General features: G+C 40.0%; 1 protein-coding gene across 1 annotated transcript in view; it reads left to right on the top strand.

Annotated features, from left to right (window-relative positions):
- Positions 1-4,208: 4,208 nt before the first annotated feature.
- Positions 4,209-21,464, top strand: part of Tmeff2 (transmembrane protein with EGF-like and two follistatin-like domains 2) — a 287,500-nt gene continuing 270,244 nt past the window's right edge. Inside the window, exons 1-4 of the mRNA NM_001394330.1 lie at positions 4,209-4,808; positions 7,228-7,337; positions 15,322-15,451; positions 20,270-20,296. Of these exons, the coding sequence (NP_001381259.1) occupies positions 4,637-4,808; positions 7,228-7,337; positions 15,322-15,451; positions 20,270-20,296 (439 nt within the window). The 5' untranslated portion in view covers positions 4,209-4,636. The remainder of the gene's footprint in view (positions 4,809-7,227; positions 7,338-15,321; positions 15,452-20,269; positions 20,297-21,464) is intronic.

Here is a 21,464-nt window from a genome sequence, read left to right as displayed (position 1 = left end):
TCCACATATATACTGTTATATACACATGCATGCCTACAAAATAAATTTAAAATGTTAAAAAATTAATCCCCATTTATAATATTGTCAGACAAATATGCAGTCACTGGATCTCATTGTTTCTGCTTGAGAGTTACTGCATGTGGCTGTGTTCTGTGAACCAAGGAAAGCACTGATAGTCTTCATGGGAAGAGCTCGTATAGTCCATCTCAAAGGAACAGTAGTATGATAAAAATGGTAGGAGGTCTTGTGTTCTGATGTTAGACAGAGGTTTTTTTTTTTTTTTTTTTGGTTCTTTTTTTTCGGAGCTGGGGACCGAACCCAGGGCCTTGCGCTTCCTAGGCAAGCGCTCTACCACTGAGCTAAATCCCCAACCCCTAGACAGAGGTTTTGCTAAGTTCTAAAATGCTTGATGATGCTTGTTTACAAAACAAAACTAGTTGTTATTTCTGCGTCTACTGGTGCTATAGGAATTAAATAACAAGGTGTTTCTGTCGGTTAAATGTCTGACACATTAGAAGGCACAACATGCTTCATGCCTATACTGAACAATCAGAAAACTTTAGAAACAGAAGAAAAACAAATCCCTCATTGCTAAAGTGTCTTATATTTTTTCCAAACTCATTTATCTTCAGTGTTACATTTCTAGAACCCCTCCTCCTCTTTTTCCTCCTCTTCCTCTTCCTCCTCCTCCTCTTCTTCCTCTTCCTTCTCTCCCTCCTCTTCCTTCTCTCCCTCCTCTTCCTTCTCTCCCTCCTCTTCCTCCTCCTCCTTGTCTCAATTTTCCTAAGCCCTAAGTAATTTCACAGATTTTTTTTTTCGGAGCTGGGGACCGAACCCAGGGCCTTGCGTTTGCTAGGCAAGCGCTCTACCACTGAGCTAAATCCCCAACCCCAATTTCACAGATTTTAATGCTGTTCCTTTCCACTTGCAAAATTATTTTTTTCTTGTTGTCCTTGATGTTGTGGAGTTGATCAAATTCAAGGCCTCTTGCCTGTGAGGTAAATCCTCTACAACCAAGCTATCCCTCAGCCTCTCCTCAATGTTTTTAAAAGTTATCTTTTATATGTATGCATATGTGTAACAATGACTAAAGAAACACGGTAATGAGTTTGCAAGAAATGAGGAATGCCTGTGAACAGTTGGGAGGAAAGAGAGGGGAAGGGCAATAATGACTTCATAACTTCAAAATCATAAAAATTCAAATGAAATGCAAATCTACATAATTCATGAAGCTGACAACAAAAAGTTATTACATTTTAAACATAGTTTTATGCAAAAACAAAAAAATGATCTTCAATTTCTTTAAGATATGACAACCTCTCTCTCGGTTCTAGACTATTCCACAACTGAAGTGGTTCAGCTGAGGAATGTTGGAAGTTATTATTATGCACTAATTTAAATAGGAACTTTGGACACCAATGGTACGGGTTCAATCAAATTACTACTAATCATATAATGTATATTGTTAAGCATGATTCCTGGGCATAATTGAAAATGTAGTAAGGAAACTGATTAGAACCTGCTGGGAAAGAGTGAAAGAACAAACATCGGTGCTGGTCTACTTCCCTAGTACCTAATGAAGAGCTACATAATATGCATACTTTTATTTACATATTGAACAATGCGGTGATCCCTTCAGTAAATGATGTTCTTCTGCCACTTGGTGGTGCATGCCAGTTGCAAAATTCTGTTTCTTGGTGGCACTGTAACACTAAATGTATCATGAGTGGGACAGAATCACAGCATCTCCAGCTGAAAGGCTTTTTGGTTCCAATTGCTCAATAATTTAAAGAACAGTGTTTGTTACCCAGTCGCCGCCAGTCATGAACTCCTTTGGCGGTTTAAGTTACCGTGGGCAAAGGGTCTGAAGAATACAAATTCTTACAAAGCACACCAAAATTTCACTAAGCAGAGAGTTCAATAACAAATTTCTTTGCTAAAAGCTTCTGTATAATTCTAGGTTGTAGTCAAACCCTGCAACCCTAACGCTGGTTTATGACCATAATCATTGCAAAAACACATTGTCTGAGAGACTTTGCCTTTAGTTGCAAAGGGGCTTGTGTTCAAACGCCTGATTAGTTGCTGATCGCTGATCCACGCCTTGGCACTCCTCACTCGGTACAGTGTAGTTGATGCGGCTAGATCTGCATTAAGCTTGAATGAATGTCGCAGGCTCCGCTGAAAGGCATCTCTGTTTCTTTGTTTTTGCAATATCTCTGGCAGCTCCATCTTCTGGGCATTCCTTTTCCTTCAACAATTCAGTTGCTCCATCTAAAAGCCGATTTTTCTGATGCCTTCAACGTCTGGTCAAATTGATCTGTGTTAATGGAGTCTTCGCTGGTGAGAGATGCCATTGACTGGAACGCTGAGATCTGCGGCTGCTTATTTGCCAGGGGCAAGAGACACCAAGATTCAGAAATCTTTAGAGGTGGTCGGGGGAGGGGAAAGGTAGTCTTGGGAGGGAGGCAGGATGTGAGATAAAGGAAAGGGTTTCACATATAGAGGAAGAGAAAGGTGGCTCTGAGGGCTCAGCGGTGTTGCAGGATCACGTCTCACAAAGGGGAAGTTAAAAAGCAAGGAAGAGGTTGGAGGTTACAGTTCTTAAAGAGACTGCTATGGCACAGTTTGTTTTCTGGTGGTGTCTGCGGAGGATAGATAGTCCCCCTTTCAAAGTCTATTGGTGACTCTTTTAAGTGATTGGTAAAGCTCGCTAATTGCTTGTTAGATGCTATCAAACAATGCTCTTAGACAAGATTCAGGAGGTTATGGGAGGGGGATACAAGGTAATTTAAAGAAAGAGAAAGGGGAACGCTTTTGAAAGAAAGAGAGGACAGAGCAGGAAATGAGAAGGGAGAGGGAAATGGAGCAAGAGTACATATGTATAATGTGGATGAAAACAATACCCTAAATGACTGAACGATCACACACTCAAAAGGAAAACTCTTTGGTGCAAGGCACCAAGAACCCTGTGACTGCAGTAGTGACTTGAGTCACTGGAGACAGACTTTCTCTCCATCCTTGTCCCAGAAAGCTCTGGGCCCTGAGAACTAACATACCATTAAGCTAAAGAGTGTGCCTAACTGCGTGGAGTGCGGCAGAAAGAAGGCGGGTACCGCTCTGCTGTTTCCCCAGTGCTGAGGCGAAGGAGGACCAAGCGGAGGCAATGACTCCTGCGGGGCTAGACTCCCTTGCCTCTCCCAGGTAGCCGGTGATCCACAGATGCGGCGTAGAGCGCCCGGGTCTACCGCCTGAGCACTCCAAGCAAGTCCTCTCCTCCGGGATGCCGCTTCGCTGTGGATTCGCCCTGTAACCCATTCTCAGCTTGAATGCAGGGACGCTTCTCGCTGCTGCTCCGGCTTCTTGTCCCGACCAAAACTGACCTTCCAACCACATTTGGTTGAACCTTTTAGACAGCCACACAAATAGGTTCCAGTCTTTACTTTACCAGAGAGCGCTGGGGAGAGGGAATCAAATCTAGCTGGACTGAGCTGCAGAGAGCCTGGAAGGCATAGGAGACACAGGGAGACTGGGGAGAGTCGGCGAAACTGGCTGCTCCAGTCTGGCGAGCACCGTCGGGTTTGATGGGGAGCTAGCTGCCGCTGCTGCTGCTTTAAGCCATCAGAGCTTTTTGGCTCTCGCACTGCCGCCTCTTGCCCTCTTTTCTCTGCCACCGCCTAGAGAAGCATCCTTGTGCTTCTTATGCTACCAGGACATGCCCAGCCTGGATCCCTTTCCCGGCCCGGCGGCGCCGGCGGGACGCCTTCTGCTCCCTACCAGCTTCCCCTTTTGCCCTGTGGCTGCTGGTCCTCCACCTACTCCGCCCCCACCACATCTAGCTGGAAGACAAGGCCACCCAGCCGCAGCCGGTGCTAGCTGCCGGGGGTCACGCACAGAAGAGAGGCGCAAACCCGGACCTCGCACACAGTAGGGGGCGTCCTGGAGCAGAGCAGCCGGGCAAGTGGGATGAAAGGGCGTGGGAGTAGCCGCCCTGAAGCCCGAGCTTCTCCCAAGAGCCATCCCCGCCTAGCCCCACTCGGGTTAGAGCCTAGAGAGCTAGCCCATCTGTGGCATCGGTGGCCGCCTCCTCCTTGCACCTCCTCACCGACCCCTCCCTCTCGGGACCTGCATCCCGCTCCGCCAATCAGAGTCCGACTGCCGCTTCCCACGTGACCCCGGGCGGGCTAAGGACCTGCTGCTTCCCAAACGCCAGAGGGATGCGGGCGGCAGAGCGCGAGAGGCGGCGGCTGGGCTGCGGGGCGCTGTGACTGTCCCTCCACCCAGTCTGGTCGCGCTCCTCTCTTCGGCCGGTTGCCCGCCTCCTCTCTGCACCCTGGTTTCTGTCTCCTGCTCCTCCTTTGCCCCGACCCTGTTCCTATGGCAGCAGCTCCCTGCGTCTGGGGCGCAGCTTCTCAGCGGACTATCCCCTCGCTCCGCAGGCTGAGCCCAGTCACTGGATGTTGCTGAAACTCCGGAGATCATGCGCTCCTTTGGCCGCAGCCTCACCGCCGGCTGTCTCTGCTGCCGCCCCCTCCTCTGCTGCCGAGGTCCGCGGGATGCTCAGTAGCCCGCTGCGTGGCCCCCGCGATCCCGTGTTCTTCAGAAGCCGTTGGTTGCTGCAGAGTTGCGCGAAGTAGTCATGGTGCTGTGGGAGTCCCCGCGGCAGTGCAGCAGCTGGACACTTTGCGAGGGCTTCTGCTGGCTGCTGCTGCTGCCGGTGACGCTGCTTATCATAGCCCGCCCGGTGAAACTCGCTGCTTTCCCTACCTCCTTAAGTGACTGCCAAACGCCCACCGGCTGGAACTGCTCCGGTAAGTCCAGACCCTCAGACCTCTACTCCTTCACCTCTCAGAAGCGCAGAAGCTCCACAGACCTGTGCACTCTCATGCGTTTGCACAGCCACTGCCTGAAACCCAGGACTTCCCACCTCAATCCTGAGAAACATTGGGGACTGCTTCTGTAAAGCTGGGCATGCTGGGATAGGAACAAAGTACAGGTGTGGGGAACCTTAGATGTTTGCCCTCCTCAAATTGGAGGAGAAATACTAAAGAGGTAATTTTCTGGGTTCTCGATCCCGGGGGAAACACGCAGAATATTTCCCATCGTTAAAAAAACAGTCTAGCCTGGATGTGAGAGAAATAACTTTATGAGAAAGAACAATCGAGAAAGCAATAAATCAAATGATGACTGCAGGGAAACTGTTAATTCCTGCATAAAATGTTTCTGGATACACGGGGTTTCTAGTCAGCACTGGGTCACAGATAATTCTAAGGAGGCAAGTTTCCAGGGATGGAGTCAGTGAGTCTCTCTCTCTCTCTCTCTCTCTCTCTCTCTCTCTCTCTCTCTCTCTCTCTCTCTCTCTCTCTGTGTGTGTGTGTGTATGTGTGTCCGTCTCCTTTCCCTCCCTCCCTTTCTTTCCCTTTCCTATAGCTTGATCTGTCTATACCTCCCTAGCTCTCTTTAGCCCTCTCTAGTGCGCCCTCTCCCTCTCTCCCTCCCTTTCTTCTCTCCTTTCACCCCCACTCCCTTCTCTCTTTCTTTGGCCGCAAACGCCATTGATTTTCAAAGAGGTTGATTTTGTAGCCAAAGGATGCCAAATCCAAGCTTCCCCAAGCTCCAATGTGGAGGACAGAAGTTGAGAAAGAAGCAATCACAGATCCCCTGCCCCCACACCAGAATGGGCATGCCCCAGGGCTGATAGACTCTCTTATGAGAACACAGTGACCCTACCATGGCTGGTTCCAACCCCTTCACTTCTGCACTGTGTTTCATTGTTAGGCAGTCCTCTTGCTCATTCAGTCTCAGTCAGAATACTACAGCTTGACAGCTGCATGCTACTGAAGCCTCTAATTGAAAGGGGCCCAAAGCTCCAAGTTACTGCACTCTTCCTGGCTGATTTTACATTTCAATATCAGAGACTCTAGTGTACCTGAAGAATCGAAGAATCGTAGTGTGCTTTCTTTGACGTTTTTAAACTCTATAACATGCATAGGCATTGTCCCCATGGTCTAGTCTGGTCTCATTTTAGCAAGTGGGTTTATAACATTTCATTTTATGTAAATAAAATCCTCTCACAATTAAGTCTGTCTTTGAATAAGGTGGCCTTTGGAGATGTGTGAGTGAAAGGAAATGTGTGTAACTTTTGAAAGGATGTGATTATTACGTATAACATAGGTGGAGGCATATAAAATTCTAAGGGGTGACTAATATAAATGCTGAGACAATTAATTAATGTATGTCACTCCAGTTTAACCTTTGTTAAGACAAGTTGAAATGTACAGTCCTTTTAGATTTGGGTCAGTAGACTAACTTGGTTCTGCTTTTGGTAATTTCTAAATTTGGCATTTTATGAAGCACAACATGTCTCTAACTTATTCTTGGTTCCTGAATTCATGTATGCTATTTTTAAAAGAATAAATTCCGCCTGGGAACATAACATCCTTAAAATTTGATCATAGCTAATGTCGACATATTCATAGTTTAACATGACTCGTTTGTTTCATTCTTAACTGATATTGGTATTAGGAGTAAATACTTTAAATATGACATTGACGATGAAGAAGTGCATTATGAGCCAGATATGTCAAATCTGTGTGCACTAACTAAAAAGGAAGAACTATGTCTAGTAAGGTTGTGAAGAACTTGGCAGCCCCCTCCCATCCCTGTTAACTAGAAGGTGATCAATCTTCTTTGGAGTCAGAGAGGCCTTCACAGACAACACCAAGTCTGTGTATCTTTATTATCGAGGGTTTGCTTCCTCTTTGTCTGGAGAGATTGTAAATAAGGGTCATTTCAGATCTTAAAGCAAAGAACAATTAAAGACCAGAGAAATATTAAAATGGCAACCACAGACCATAACCAAATCCTTTCCTGAATGTTGAGTTTGGGTCACTGATGTATCCTACTTAGTGAGAAAAAATTAATAAGAAAGCAGAGAAGCAAGTATCAAACTTTCATTCACACAGCCACTGTTAGTCTAAGCTAGATTTAAGAAAGCATGCTCAAAAGATGATCCTGAAGGACAGTTGAGTAGGGAACAATTGAGAAAGTGTGCACTGCTACTGATCATCTCCCTAGATTTTGAGGTTATTAGTAGAAGGCAAACTTGTGGCTGCTGGAACTAAATGTTAGGTAAATTCTGTTCATGCTACACAATAAAAAACTTAAAAATAAAAATCTTTAAAAATTATAACATTTTAAAGTGACTGGAGCTTTCTTTTTAAACTTGAGGTTACGATGACAGAGAAAATGATCTCTTCCTGTGTGATACCAACACCTGTAAATTTGACGGGGAATGTCTAAGGATTGGAGACACTGTGACTTGCGTCTGTCAGTTCAAGGTAAGATGTCTGATATTTGCATCTTCAGTTCATTAAAGGGGCTACAAGGCACTGAGCTTCTTGTGCAACCCATCATTTGGCAATGTACAGACTCAAAGGGAGGCTAGCGTCAAATAAAAATACTGCCAAGAGAGCCAGCTGTAGTCGAGAAGACATACGACCTGCATGTGACCTAGGCAGAAGTGTCACTGGTGGGAGATAAGCTTCAGATTCCACTTTTTAGACCATTGGTGTGCGTACCACTTTATAGGTCAATTGACTGAGGATAATTGTCAGAGTGATCAGTGGTAACAGGTGGGGTTTTGTACTTTTGCTTTTCACAAGTTGTCGTTATTGTTGTCATTATTGTTGTTGTCATTGCTATTATTATATTGTTGCTTGTTTTAAGGGGCTTTGGTTTCCTTATCCTGCCATTATGATATTATTTATGCCAACTTCCCTTAAAGTCACTCCAAAACTACTGTACCAGTTTGGAATCATGAACCCTGTTGTATGCGTTAAAGGTTTCGAGACTAGCACATCAAACAACTACAGAGTCTCTTTAGGGTTCATGTGAACACACAGAGGCCCATGATGACTCAGAAACAGGAGAGAGGTAGAGGGTGTCACGCGTGAGAGAGGATTTCAACATTTAGATAAAAATGTGTATTTTTACAAGGAAGTAATCAAAATTGTTAAGATTAATTTAAAATGATGCTGCCATTGTTATCATTGGAATCGTTTACCCCCATTTCCTATTATGAAAATTATTGGAGTCTATTTCTTTTCAAAATATGACACTACATAGCCTCATATGACTTGGTTGTTGAACTAGCACCTTATAGCTTATTACTGAATTACATTTAGAAATAAACATTGACATCTAATTTAAACCGAGTCAAGAAATATGCAGAGAAATAAAACTATGAACAAGATCAGGAATACTTAGTTACAAAAAATAGAAATGCAAAGTCATATTTAAATATCTGATTTAATATACAATATTGAGGATTGGCTTAATAGTGAATACTGAGGAACTGACCCAACATCTTAGTGAGGCAGATAAGAAAATTCATCTTTAAATGTGGATTGAGATACTTTTAGAGAAGATCAAAGCTCCATGGGCATTTTTTTCCATCTTTTTGAGAAACAGAGCGAGCTTATTGATAGCTTAAAGTGGCCAAAGACATTGCTATGGCTTTAGAGACGCATCAGTGCAGGTCACCTACAGGTGTCATCAACTTTCACATTCTCCATCACAGTGAGTGAAGAGCTATGTGAAGGAGACAGAGCATGGGAATTCCCAAGTCATAATTTTTACAAATGAAAACCAAAGAGGGTGAGAAAACCAATTGGAGAAGTCAGTCTTATGGAATTTTATAGCTTTTTTTGGTAATTTTGTGATTCCTGTGAATTTCTCTTACTTTTGTAACCAGGGATAGATACAGTAAGTAAACTTAACAGTGGCATAAAATGGTTCACAAAGTACAGTACTCAAAGGAGATGCTCTTGCTTCTGGTATTTCAGCCGGAAGAAGTAAAAGGAACTGGTATAATTCTAAATGTATAAATGTCCAAAATGGAAGCAAGTCGTTTTCTTATTAAAGGATCTGTGCTTGATTTTTAGCTGCCACAGAGACTTTTATCAGTCAGGATATTTGTGCTTTTCATACATTGGTCATCCAGTCTGTATTGAGTAATTGTGGAGTAGGTTGGGAACAATAAATGAAAATTTGAATAGGAACTATAACTGTATTTCCTTATTTCTACTGGGTCATACTGATTAATGTGTTTTACACTAGTCAGTATTTTAAGAGGAAAAAAAGACATCTTCCTAGTAATAAATTTAGACTTTAAAATGTATCAGAATTACTGAATGTTTAAATCAAGGGCATAGTTAAATAAAATTGTACAACTTGCATGAGATGAACTATATTAAACTAAAAGCTCCTTGAACTAGTTTCTTCCAGTCTTCAGCATTTTCATGTTTTTTTTAGGTTGTTTTTCTATTTTTTTATGTTTTTCCCCTTCTATCTGATAAAAGCGAAGACCTCTGAAAATTTCTGCTATCTAGAATACTAAATTTGTTTTTTTGTGCATTTTCAGATATAAGCATAAGTTATTATGTTTAAAATGGGAGGTATATTAGTCTTTCTGGATGTGAGATAAATTTCAAACACAAATGGACATATTGTGCATAACTTATGTTCTAATATATATTACTACTAAAACACTAAAATGAACTTATATGAATCTGACTTCCTTTAGATACTTTAAAGTACACTAATTTCTACCTTCAAAACTCATTCAATTCTTATAACTAGGTTAGATAATTTGGTTTAGCTAATTTTTTCCTTTCTTCCATCTTTTTTCTTTTTTCCCTCTCTTCTTACTTCTTCCACATCACTGATGACATTACCCAGGGCCTTGCACGTGCTAGGCTAGTGCTTCACTATAGAGATTCATTCCCAGACCCTTTACATGGTTTATAAGATGAGGAAATTTATGACTATTAATATAGTTTCCAATTAAGTAAGTCATAATTCCAGAATATGAAACACAGTCAACCAAACAATATATTTATATTTAAGTGAATAAGTTTTAATTTTTCAATATTACTAAGCATTCAAATAATAATTCCAATAACACAAAAGCAATACCAATTTATTATAGACATTAATTAATAAGGCAATATAAGTGGAACATCTGTAACCCAGAAATCCAAATTCTGAAATAGTCTGAAATCCATCATGATGTTTAAAATGTTTGGAAATTTTAAGTGTTTCTGGGAGTATTTTATATAGGTGCTCAAAAGTTGAAGTCTATTCTATCATTCTATAAATGCCAAGATCTCAAATGCTGTGCCTCTAAACACATTGGATAGGGGGTATTAAACCTCTACAAATAATTCTAAGATGATAAAATAAAAGTTTATAATGTGATGCGGTCTCAGGTATCCTCTCTCCTACAAAATACCAAAAGTTACACTAGTCAATGTGATAAGTCAATTGTGAAGGAAAACTGAAGGAGTGAGGAGGAGAAACATGGATGAATGAACAAAGGAAGAGCAACAGAAAGGTGAAAGGGAGGAAAGGAGGCAGAGAGAGATACAGTTGTTCTTAGTACTGGTCCAACAATGATCAATGATAGTTTATAAGCTTAATATGAGGTAGCCTTATGCTTTCTCAAGAACTTTTTAATTTAGATATTAAATATTTGCATTTAATAAACTATGTGTTGTATCTAAAAATGTTCAGTTACTACTGCTGCTCAAAATTTTCCCCAGAACTTAGAGTCTTCATGAATGTTTATTTTATTCATAGATGTGCAGTTTTGATTAGTTTTTGGAACCAGTTATCATCACTCTCTGTTGTTAGGACTAAGGAGTACTTATGCTCAGATCAGGGCTCTAATTCATGTCTGAACACCACCTGTGGAGCTCGGCTCCTCTCCACTTCTGAATCTTTGCATGGATTATGTTGTACTTTGACATAACACAATGGCTAGGTTTAAAGGGCACAATGAAGAGAGAAGCCAAGTAAAACCCATGTCCTTTAATGATCTAACATGGAGAGTTAAAGTCACATCCACCACAGTCAAAGACCTGCCCATTTAAAAAGCCACCAGCATGATACATGCAAGATGTTGTTCTAAAGAAATAAAGGTTACTTTTGGAATGGTCAAACAGCAACACATATAGATTTTTAAACGTTTTATTTTCTGAAAGAGTATTATTTTATATCTTAAGCTATTCTTCCTCAGCCTTTGATAACAGAATATAACAGAATTCATTTAACATCTGTTGAGAACCTTCTCCATGCCAGACTCTGAGGAAGGTGCTGGCGATAGATAAAACTTAAGTCACAGAGAGCTTTGAGATGCTGGATTTTCAGCTTTAAAATCCATATTAACCACACAAGCATTTAATCACATGATAAATTTTTCATCATTTTTATGCCCTGGCCAAGTTGTTGAATCCATTAAGGTACTGTATAAGTGTCTTAAGCAATGTGAAACCTTGGGAACAAAGTCATTTTATTGAAATCACATATTTGGAAAACAAACTTCAGATTTTTAAAAACATAAGGAAAATGGAACCACCAATTCCTCTTAGAAGCTTATGTAATACACTTACAGACTTAAACATAACCATGGCTTAATTTTGTTTTTGTTAACCGGACAACTTTGTAATCTTTAGTAAGTGACTAAACATCTATTTTCTCCCTATTCAGACCATGAATAATGTCGTGACTGCCCCACAACCATTTTCAAGAACTCAGTGTATTTCAGTGTGGCAGTTTCTCCATTCTCATACGGAGGGTTGCCACAGTTTCATTGTTTTCTAGTTCTAAAACCATGGTACTTCACTGTGAATGCTAAGTGGTAATTCTGCTAGTAAAAATAAGCCATGTCAGATAATTTCCATTTAATAGGGTGATGTTTATAGTGAAGCGTGAGATCTTAAATCTTATGTTAATTCCCCATGTATCTCAATTCACCACTTATGAAACTTACAGACCTTTAACTACTGAGTAACATACCAACCTCTGTAGCAAGACACAAAGACATCTGTGAGAAACAGAAGGAAAACAGAACTAGACATCCACCCTTGAGCATTAACAGCTGAGAGTATCCCTGTCCTCTTGTGGTTTCCGTTTTAATGAGTGCAAGTCATGGTACCAAGGGCCAAAAACATTGTGGTGATAATCTCCAGCTAAGCTCTTCTCAGCTCTCGCAAATCCCCCTTTTGGCTTCTGTATGGAACTTGGCAGCTCTGTTTTAAGCACTGTTCACATTTGGCTTACTGCAGGCATCTCCTAGAAGTGACATGAGCACTTCATCTGTTTATTCACTATTTTAAGATGTATATGAGGATTGTTCCATCGCACCTGACAAAGATCCCCAGCCACCCTGCCCCATCGACAAGCCCTCTATTTTACTGACTTTTCTAAAGCATATGAGAAAGAAGAGAAAAAAAATTCAAAGTTAGGCAGCGGAAAATGTGAACACAAGTAATCTGTACACCAAATGTTGCTAAACTTAGTTACTAGAAGATAACCAGGGGCACGAATGCCAGACCTAACCATGGGAAGCTAACAGAGAGGTAATTGACAGCATTTTTAGCTATCATGTATCTAAAGAGAAGTTAAGCCAGTCTACTGTTCATTCTTTTTTTTTTTAAATCTTTGTAGTTTCTTTTATGCAACAAGTTACCAGCTATATGGGACAATGTTTGTGTACGTGATTGACACGGCAGAACACTTACATATAAATACATCAAAATACAGCAGTGAATACACACTAGACACAAACCTGATGTATATACCCAGTGTGGGAAAGCCTTCGCTTTTCGAATAGACTTTTAAGAACATAAAACAATTCACCAATGAGAAACTTTAAACATACAATTGGGTAAGTTTTCATCATCAGATATTAGGACTCATAAGATCATATATGGAGAGTAATACTGTGAGTAGAAAGACATAAGCAAAAATATCTCAGTTTACATATTCATACAGATAAATTTCTCTAGAACTGTCAAAAATATTTTTGACACACATGTGAAACACAGGCTAGATAAAATTCTTTGTTTCTTTTACCAGCTCTTTCCTTCTTCCTCTTCACTCCTCCAATCATCAGATACCACCATAGCTTGGTGATTCTCCAGGTCCATTCTCCAGTCTCAGGTCCTGAGCACAGCACATTTATCTGGTACTTGACCATCCATTTGTCTTCCTGGCCATGAATATAAAATTCGCACCACTCTAATTTGTTCTTTCATCCTCCAATATTTCTCATTGGAAAATTCAAATTGCCACTGGCATTTTTATGAATAGCACTGGATATACTCTGTCTTATAGTTGTCACTAATCAAATATAATTTATAAAACGCATATATGTCTGGAAAGCTCATCAATATGTCCAGTCCATAGGTGTCACCTCTCATAAGAGGATTTCTTAGTTAGTTAAATAGTAGCAATGGATTACCAAAAATCAGAGTCAAATCAATTCATATGCAGCTATATAAATATACTGAGTCTATGAGCCAAGAGTATATCTATGGAATAGGATTATTAAATGAATACCAGGTATCCAGAATATCTAATTATTAATTATAGAAATAAAGATGAAGATTTCTAAAATACGTAGTAAATCATGCTGTTAGCAATTGTAGCCATCATGATATGAATCCCATAAAATTTGGATTTACTCTTTGAAAAAATGTCAACTAGCAAAATGTAATATTTGAATTATTCAGTGACAGAACAAAGGCAAGACTCATGTGCCTTTCATTTAGAAAGCACTGATTTGTATCACATGTAAATTGTCTGGGCGGAGAACTGGGAAGTGGCTTAGAAAATGAAGTACTCACTGTGCAAGCATAAAGACCTGAGCTTAATGCACATACCTTATGTAAAAGTATGAGTGTTACGATGCACGTCCATGATTACAGCATGGAGAGGCAGGCACAGAATGGTTCCAGGAGCTTTCTAGCCAGCCAGCTTCATTGAATCTGAGAACTCCAAACTCAGAGGGAAACCTTGACTCAAAACGAAGATGAAGAAGTGATTGAGAAAGACACTTGATGTCAACCTCTGGCCTCTACACAGAGGGGCATAAACCTGTACATGAGTCAGCAAGCACATGCACAAATGTATACGTACACAAGATAAGTACATAAGTGAATAAATTTTGAGATGACTAAGCTTTTGTTGTATAAAAGTAAGAAAGAAGATTAAATAGGCTATTGTGAATAAAAGGGCACAGATAATGTAAGAAATTGCAGCATAAAAATATGTCTCAAGCTTTTGTCAATTAAATTCTTACCTTATGCCAGTTTTATTTTTCAATCTTTGGTGTAAATCCTTGAGCTAAAATTTACATGTGATAGACTTTTAAAAATACAGACATGCATATTGAAATTTTCTTGCTACCTGGGTAAGTTGCTGACTTATTTTGTAGGAATAGTAAATTTCTGGCATGTCAAAAGTTCAAACATTCTAATTAACAGTAGTAAACAGAAAAGCATTTTCACATGTATCTGCATGCATGGTTTTCCTTATTGTGTTTCTGGCATAGGCAAGCCTTGATAAATAATCATCTTGATCATTTCATTTGTTTTAATTAAACAATGAAGTGCATCAGTAGTAGTAATCAGCAGATAATCACATCCTGGTGTAATTAGCAGGTAAGGGACAGAGCCAAGTATCTGTAATGCCTTAGAGTGTGATTGTAATAGGATGGCTATACCCGGTAGGTTGTCTAATTTCCATGTAAAAATATGTAGTTTTGGTAATGAGATTATTCTCTTTCTCAAACACATGAAACACGATAGTTTGGATTATTCAACAAATTTGATATTAAGTTTACCTCTGGTGAAAGTTTTCTGTCTATATTTCAAAGTCTTGCTTCTCTGCTTGGTCTTTATCAATATCTGAAGATTGAATGTTAAAAAGTAATAAGAAAATCCGTCTCACCTGAATAGTCGTTAATTTATCAATATTAAAATTCAATAGAAAATCATAACCAAGAAGTAACTGGGATATTTTATTTTGTTATTATGGTTTTGAGATTTCAGCCAAATATTTCTGCTGCCTACAAAGATAGCTGTCAACCTTGATTTTAATAACTTGACAATGGCTGATTTGTTTATTTTTACCCTAATAAGAAATTAGCAAGGATACTTCAGGAAAACAATTAACTAATAGTGGTGTGCTTGTTGTTACATCTTTTGTGTGCTAGTGGCTTAGTCACTTTCTCAGAATCGCTTAATTAATTTAGATACTTGTGTTGTCCCTGTCTAAATCAAAGGCCCAAATGGTCTACTTGACATCGACTTTGTGTATCTTTCAATGACAGGCTCTTTACAAAGCAACAACTTGAGATCACTGAACACCAAATGTGGTTTGTTTTGAAAATGGTAACTTGTCTTGAGGATGTCGGGGGAATATAGAATCCAATAACAACCACAGTTTTCTGTTCGTGTGTTTCTCTTTGTTCCTCAGTGTAACAGTGACTACGTGCCTGTGTGTGGCTCCAATGGAGAGAGCTACCAGAATGAATGCTACCTGAGGCAAGCTGCCTGCAAGCAACAGAGTGAGATACTTGTGGTCTCAGAAGGATCCTGTGCTACAGGTACGCGCCAGTGTCCCTGAAGTGGCCTGTGCGTCCAATGGCTTCTTGTATACTATTGGCTCAAAAAACAAAAAAAAACCAAAACCAAAACCAAAAACAAAAACAAAAACAAAAACAGCATCAACAACAAAAAGCAGCCTTCCCATGCATGAACTTGGGATTCCATTTACTCTTTTGCACATCATTTTGTGATTCTTTTTTTTTTTTTTTGTATTTTAAATACGACTGCAAAACAGAGGAAATGCATCAACTGACAACTGGTATCTTTAAATGCATATGTTGTTTCCTGAAGTGCAGGCAGCTGAATAAAATACAATTAGAAATCTGAGTAGATTTCTAATTAACAAATTTATAGGTGAAGTTTTTGTTTGCTCGGTCTATTATTTTAGAAATAGGGTTTATGTTCTAGGGTGCGCCTTTGCAGGTTGGAGTTGAGGTTAACAAGTATTTTTGTGGAGGCACTAATGTTAGATTTTCACTGTAAGATGTGCTGGTTACCCCCTTAGCAGATCATGCTGAAGAATACATCGGCAGTGTGAATAATTTACACTAACATCTGTCTTTTTGACACAGTTAAACTCAATTTCTACAGCGCTCTTTATTTGTGTTGTTCTAAGAATGATGGAAGGAAGGAAAGAAGGAAGGAAGGAAGGAAGGAAGGAAGGAGAGAAGGAAGGAAGGAAGGAGGGAGGGAAGGAAGGAAAGAAGGACATCCACAATCCTCTTAGCTTTTCAGAGTTATTTGTTTAATTTTACTATTTGTTTTTCTTTAACTGCATATTTTCCCTCCCTCCCCCCTTCTTGTGTGTGTGTGTGTGTGTGTGTGTGTGTGTGTGTGTTACAACCCAGAGATGTACAGATAGAGAAATAAAGCGACAACGGATACAAAGAAAGAACAGTTAGGCAAAGCCTGCTTAGGAAGGCAATGCTTTAAAGTGGAACCAAGTGCAGCTTAGGTCATAGGCATCTTAAACAACTGTCCTAAATAAAAAAGTAACACAACAGGCTCACTGTAGGCACTTACAAAAACTCTCCGGAAGGTCATCCATCGTTCAGGAAAAAATGATAATGCAATAGGAAAACCTCTTTCAAAAATAACAAAATAGTGTCGGGGAATCTTCTGTAAAAGTCCCTCTGGGATAACAGGTTTTTCTATTTTAGGGTGTAACATGAGAAGAATGTATTGTTGGGATAAGGTACACAATGAGTAATTACAAAGTCCTCGGTCCTTTGGAAGACTGTCATCAGCCTCCTTACAGTTAGGGGAGACTGATCTTTGAGGGTCTCCTCTCATTACCACAGTTTCCAGAGGGAGCAGAGGACAATGAACCAGGGACGTTTCTCAGCTACACTGATACAATCTTTGGATTGTGTGCTGGTTGTTAAGGCGTCTTTTCTGAGTGATTCTTTGCCCTTGCATGTGAGTGACCATCTGGATGATGGTCAGGATGGAAAGCAACAGTACCTGTGGTCAGTACAGATTTGGCATGGAGAAAGGTAAAAGTGGAGGCAAGTGTGCAGGTCAGAGGGCAGGAAGAGGACCAGAGGCCAGCCTCAGAGTAGAAATTGGGGCATTAAAGAAAACACTAAGAAACAAACTATGAAAATCACCCATCCATACCAAAGGACAAAACGATAAAGAACAAGTACTTTAGAAGTAAGGGAACAGAAATACGTGGGACCTTTGGACCGCAGGACGGAGCAGTAAAAAGGTCTGTTTATGATGATGACCCAGGAGGGCAGCTGAGTAGTATGTACATCACCCACTGAGGACAGGCAGGTCGAAAACAGCCATACAAGCCATACCAGGAGCTATAGCCATGGCAAATGGCACCTGGTACCAAAGATGATATTCTTTCCCCCAGCCTCTGAGTGCCTGTCAGTCTACACAGTTTGATTCATTCAACTCTATTCATGCTAGTCCCCAGTGTGCTGTTTTTACTATGAAAATAAATACTTAGCCAAGTAGAAAATTTAATCACAATCGAAGAAGCTGTCCTTACCTCATTTGCATACTTAGATTTCTGCAGGATTTAATTAGTCAGCCAGTTTAGCTGAATGCCTCTTCTGTTGACTAGTGAATCTAAAAGCATTTTGGTCTGAGCAGTGATGGAGAAACCAAGTGATTAGCCAGGCCTGACGGCAAATAAATTGCGGTTCTGACTTTTCTTCATAATTTTCCCATTTATTTTTACTGCTTTTTGACACTGAGTGGAAGGTGTCAAGTTGTATTCTCTGGGGATAAGTGGCTGGAGAACATTGGATTGTTTAATCCAGACTGTGACTTCCTCGTAGCCAGTCTCGCTGTCAGCTTAAGTTCTTGCCTTGCAAGAGTAGAGTTGATGAAGAGCCCAGGTTATTGTCCAACAAGATCCCTTCCTTGCCAAGATGTGTTTGCCTCACTGCAACTTTCTTAGTATACTTATTCCTGCTTGCAGGGATGACTCATCCTACAATTGAGAAAACATTAGCGCTTCCCATAAGCATTTCATAATAATGCTGTTGACCACCGTGACCGGTTTCCAATCAACCCCCCTTTTCTTCCCTAGCTCTGGGTCAAATCAAACACTAATCGTGTGGATGAAATCTTTGAAAGTTTCAGAAATATGTAGGAGATAAAAGCCAAAAACACTCCTATTCTTTTTCCTGACTTTCCCCAAACACATATATTAGCACAAAAGCCTAAAAGATCAATAGGCAAGATGTCTCCTCAACATTTTAGTGCTTGTACTCCAGGCTGCGCTCACACATTTCTTTTTCTTTTCTTTTTTTCGGAGCTGGGGACCAAACCCAGGGCCTTGTGCTTGCTAGGCAAGCGCTCTACCACTGAGCTAAATCCCCAACCCTCACACATTTAAAGTAAGCTACTATTCACTCATTAAACAGAAGGAACAAGTTTAGGAAGGCTGCAGAAGATTCCACTTGTCATTTGGAGCCTGGGAACATGGATACCAGTCTCTTTCTGTGTGTCATAATCAAGTTTAGAGGGTCAAACATCACATTGCTCTCCCTGATGGAAGTTCCTGACGTTAGAAATGAGAAATAGACTTTATATGCTGTCAGCATACAGACAGGATGTGATAACCCCAATTCAGGATAGCGGTGACTTGATCCCTTTGAATAAAAGTAACAGCGAAGTACGCTTTCAAATTAACTCAAAGCCAATTAAAATCTTCCCTATGAAAGTGTGCTCAGAGGAAATTTAGCGAGTGTTGGCCATTCAAGTACTATTTCACCCAAAAGAAGCAGTATTGTAATTAATGAATGTGTTCTAATTGTCAGTGTATGTTCCTGTTGCAGAAAGGAATGTGTGAATCATTCATGGTTTGGCATTATTAAGCTGTCAAAACTGTAGGATTGCAGCCCTAAGTTGTGTATTTGTTAAGAAAAATATGTATCATTGTTAAGAAATGTATATTTAAATATATATTTATATTTAATAATATTTTATACTTTAATATATACTATATAAATATATAAGAATATGCATATATATAGTAATGTGTGTATATAGTAATATATCTCTATATATTATTATAAACTGTTTATATCAGTTAGCTTGCCTTTAAGTAAAGGCCTAAAGTCATATGGTCAGTCGTGATGGCAGTTAATGAATGAACTGACATTCTTGTATAATACAGTGTTAGTTACTCTGAGTTGCCACCAAGACTTACTGTCCCACCGATGCTCCACCACATTTTTATAGACCAACCCATTCTTCCACAAGTGTCAGCTCTGTGGATTTTCATGCCCCCGGCCACTGTATGTAGTGTGCCTCCACAAAATGTCAAAGACCACAGCAAGAAGAAGAATGATTTACAATAGTTAAACTAAACTACAAGGAAAAAACTCATAGATGGGGATTTTTATGTAAATCTTGAATCCTGGATGTAATTTCAATGTAGAACAGTAACAGCATAACCGAAGGAGGCTTCCAGTGTTGTCTTATGACCTAGAGTTAACAGGAGACATGCACAAGGTATCTTTAGAATGCAAAGAAATCAGCAGAGAAAGGATAACGTCCACATTTAGGAACAGATGGAAACTTAATGGTTTGACTCAGACTGGATAGTTCTAGAATCCATGTTCTCAGACAGAGACACCTTTATCTACTTGCAGTGGCTTGGAAAGGAAGGCAGAAAGAAGCAGAGTAAGAAACAGTGTAGGTGGTGTTTTTGTGCCAATGTCTCTTAGAGTCTGACCCCCTGCAAGCACAAAGGTCAAGTAAGCTCACATCTACTCAAGATAGAGTCCTCAGACAGTATGGCATCGATCAGCCCCTCATCCCACAAAGTGCTCCCTTACCTTTTCTCCTTTGTTTATAAGCAATGTGCAAGAGGAGGAGCCTTACCACGTGCACTGTCCAGTTTTGAAAATGCAGTGATAGAAGCATGTCATCAGGTCAAAGTCTCCAAATGCAGCCTGATCAAAATTAGAACTGGGAGGACTTCCCATGTTCAAGCAGGACTTCTCCCACAGGTTTTATAAAGTTTAAGAAGAAAAATAATTTCGTACGTATATACCATGTCAGTAGAAATTAGGTTGAATTGAGAAAACTGTATATTAGCAGAGTAAAGGCTACAAGTTTTCACATCAATGACATTTTAGCGTTGAGGTTGTGAACAAGCTGATGGTTCAGGCCTGTAATCCCACACTTTGGAGAGGAAGGCAGAGGGAGCAAACTGTAAATCTTCCTGGGCTACAAAGACTCTGTCTCAAACCGAAAAGTCTCACGACAAAGAGAAGCCTAACCATGAAAACTCATTGTTTAATATAGTTTTCATGTGTGTATAAACTGTTTTCTTTTTTCCTTCCCAGATGCAGGATCGGGATCTGGAGACGGAGGTAGGAGGACATACTGCTCTCCTTTTGTATTTGGATGTTTCTGTGGGCTAGTGTGGGTTCTTGTTAGATACTATTCCAAAGCAGACATCTAAAATTTGGATTTTAAGAAAGGAAAATTCCATGACAATTTGTTCTTCTAGTTTGGTTGCTGTATGTGCCACGCCTATTTCTCGGTCTACTCGAGTCACACCCATTTCATTTCACTGTCCTCCTTCACACACTTCCTTGTGTGTTGTGCCCCATTTGAAACAGATACAGTGTCAAAGCACATACAAATTTATGTTTAGTAAGACAGAAAGAATTCAAGAAGAAACTTTTAAAATATTTCATTTTTAAATGCTTAATACTGCCCTCAATCACCAAGTACTGACATTAACATGTAAGTAACGTCCTATATCAGAATTTTAAGTCAAGACAAAAATAAAAACAAAAATGTATTTGAAATGTAAATATCATTTCAATGATTTCTTAGGCTGCATAAACTAATTATGTTATGATTCAGTAAATGGGGAAGGTGATGAAACTTCGAAAGCTTTATGTTCCGGAAACTAGAGACTCATAATGGGGCACATTTTACGTAGCTTGGGAAACTTGAGTTTTACAGAGAGAAAGGCTTCACTAATTCAAATAAATTACACCTGGAGAGCACAGCACTGCACCCTGGAGCCGATGCTCAAACTAAGCAGCAGGCAGTACTCAAATAAAGACTATGTCTGATGGCATAGGGCTTTGGACTGCCATCTCAACGTCAACAGGCTTTCTTTACTTGTAAGAAGTCAAATCGCTCCATCTCCTAACGTGATGACTATAGTAATCTCAAGAAATAATCCCAGAAGCTTTGGAAGAGACAGCGTGGGAAACATTAAGTCTACACATAAAGATAGAAAAAGACAGTGCCTTTAGCTTCTCCATTGAAATATTTAAAAATCAATCCAGCTTTAAAATCTTGCTTTGATAGTTGTTTCATGCAAACTTTTGTGCAGTTTCTGAGTGTTTAGTTTTGTTTGCAGACTAATCTGGCAATTACTCTATTGAGACCTAACTATTCCGCTGTGCCCCTCACAAGTCTTGTTCTTTAGCTAGTATGATTAGAAAGGAAACAGAAATGATTCACAGAGCACAGAATGTCGTCATTGTCCTGCTAAATTTCCATCACACACGTTTCCCC

The sequence above is a fragment of the Rattus norvegicus genome, chromosome 9 (genome assembly GCF_036323735.1).
Source record: "Rattus norvegicus strain BN/NHsdMcwi chromosome 9, GRCr8, whole genome shotgun sequence".
In the NCBI taxonomy this organism is placed as follows: Eukaryota; Metazoa; Chordata; class Mammalia; order Rodentia; family Muridae; genus Rattus; species Rattus norvegicus.
This window is presented reverse-complemented; position numbering and strand designations above follow the sequence as displayed.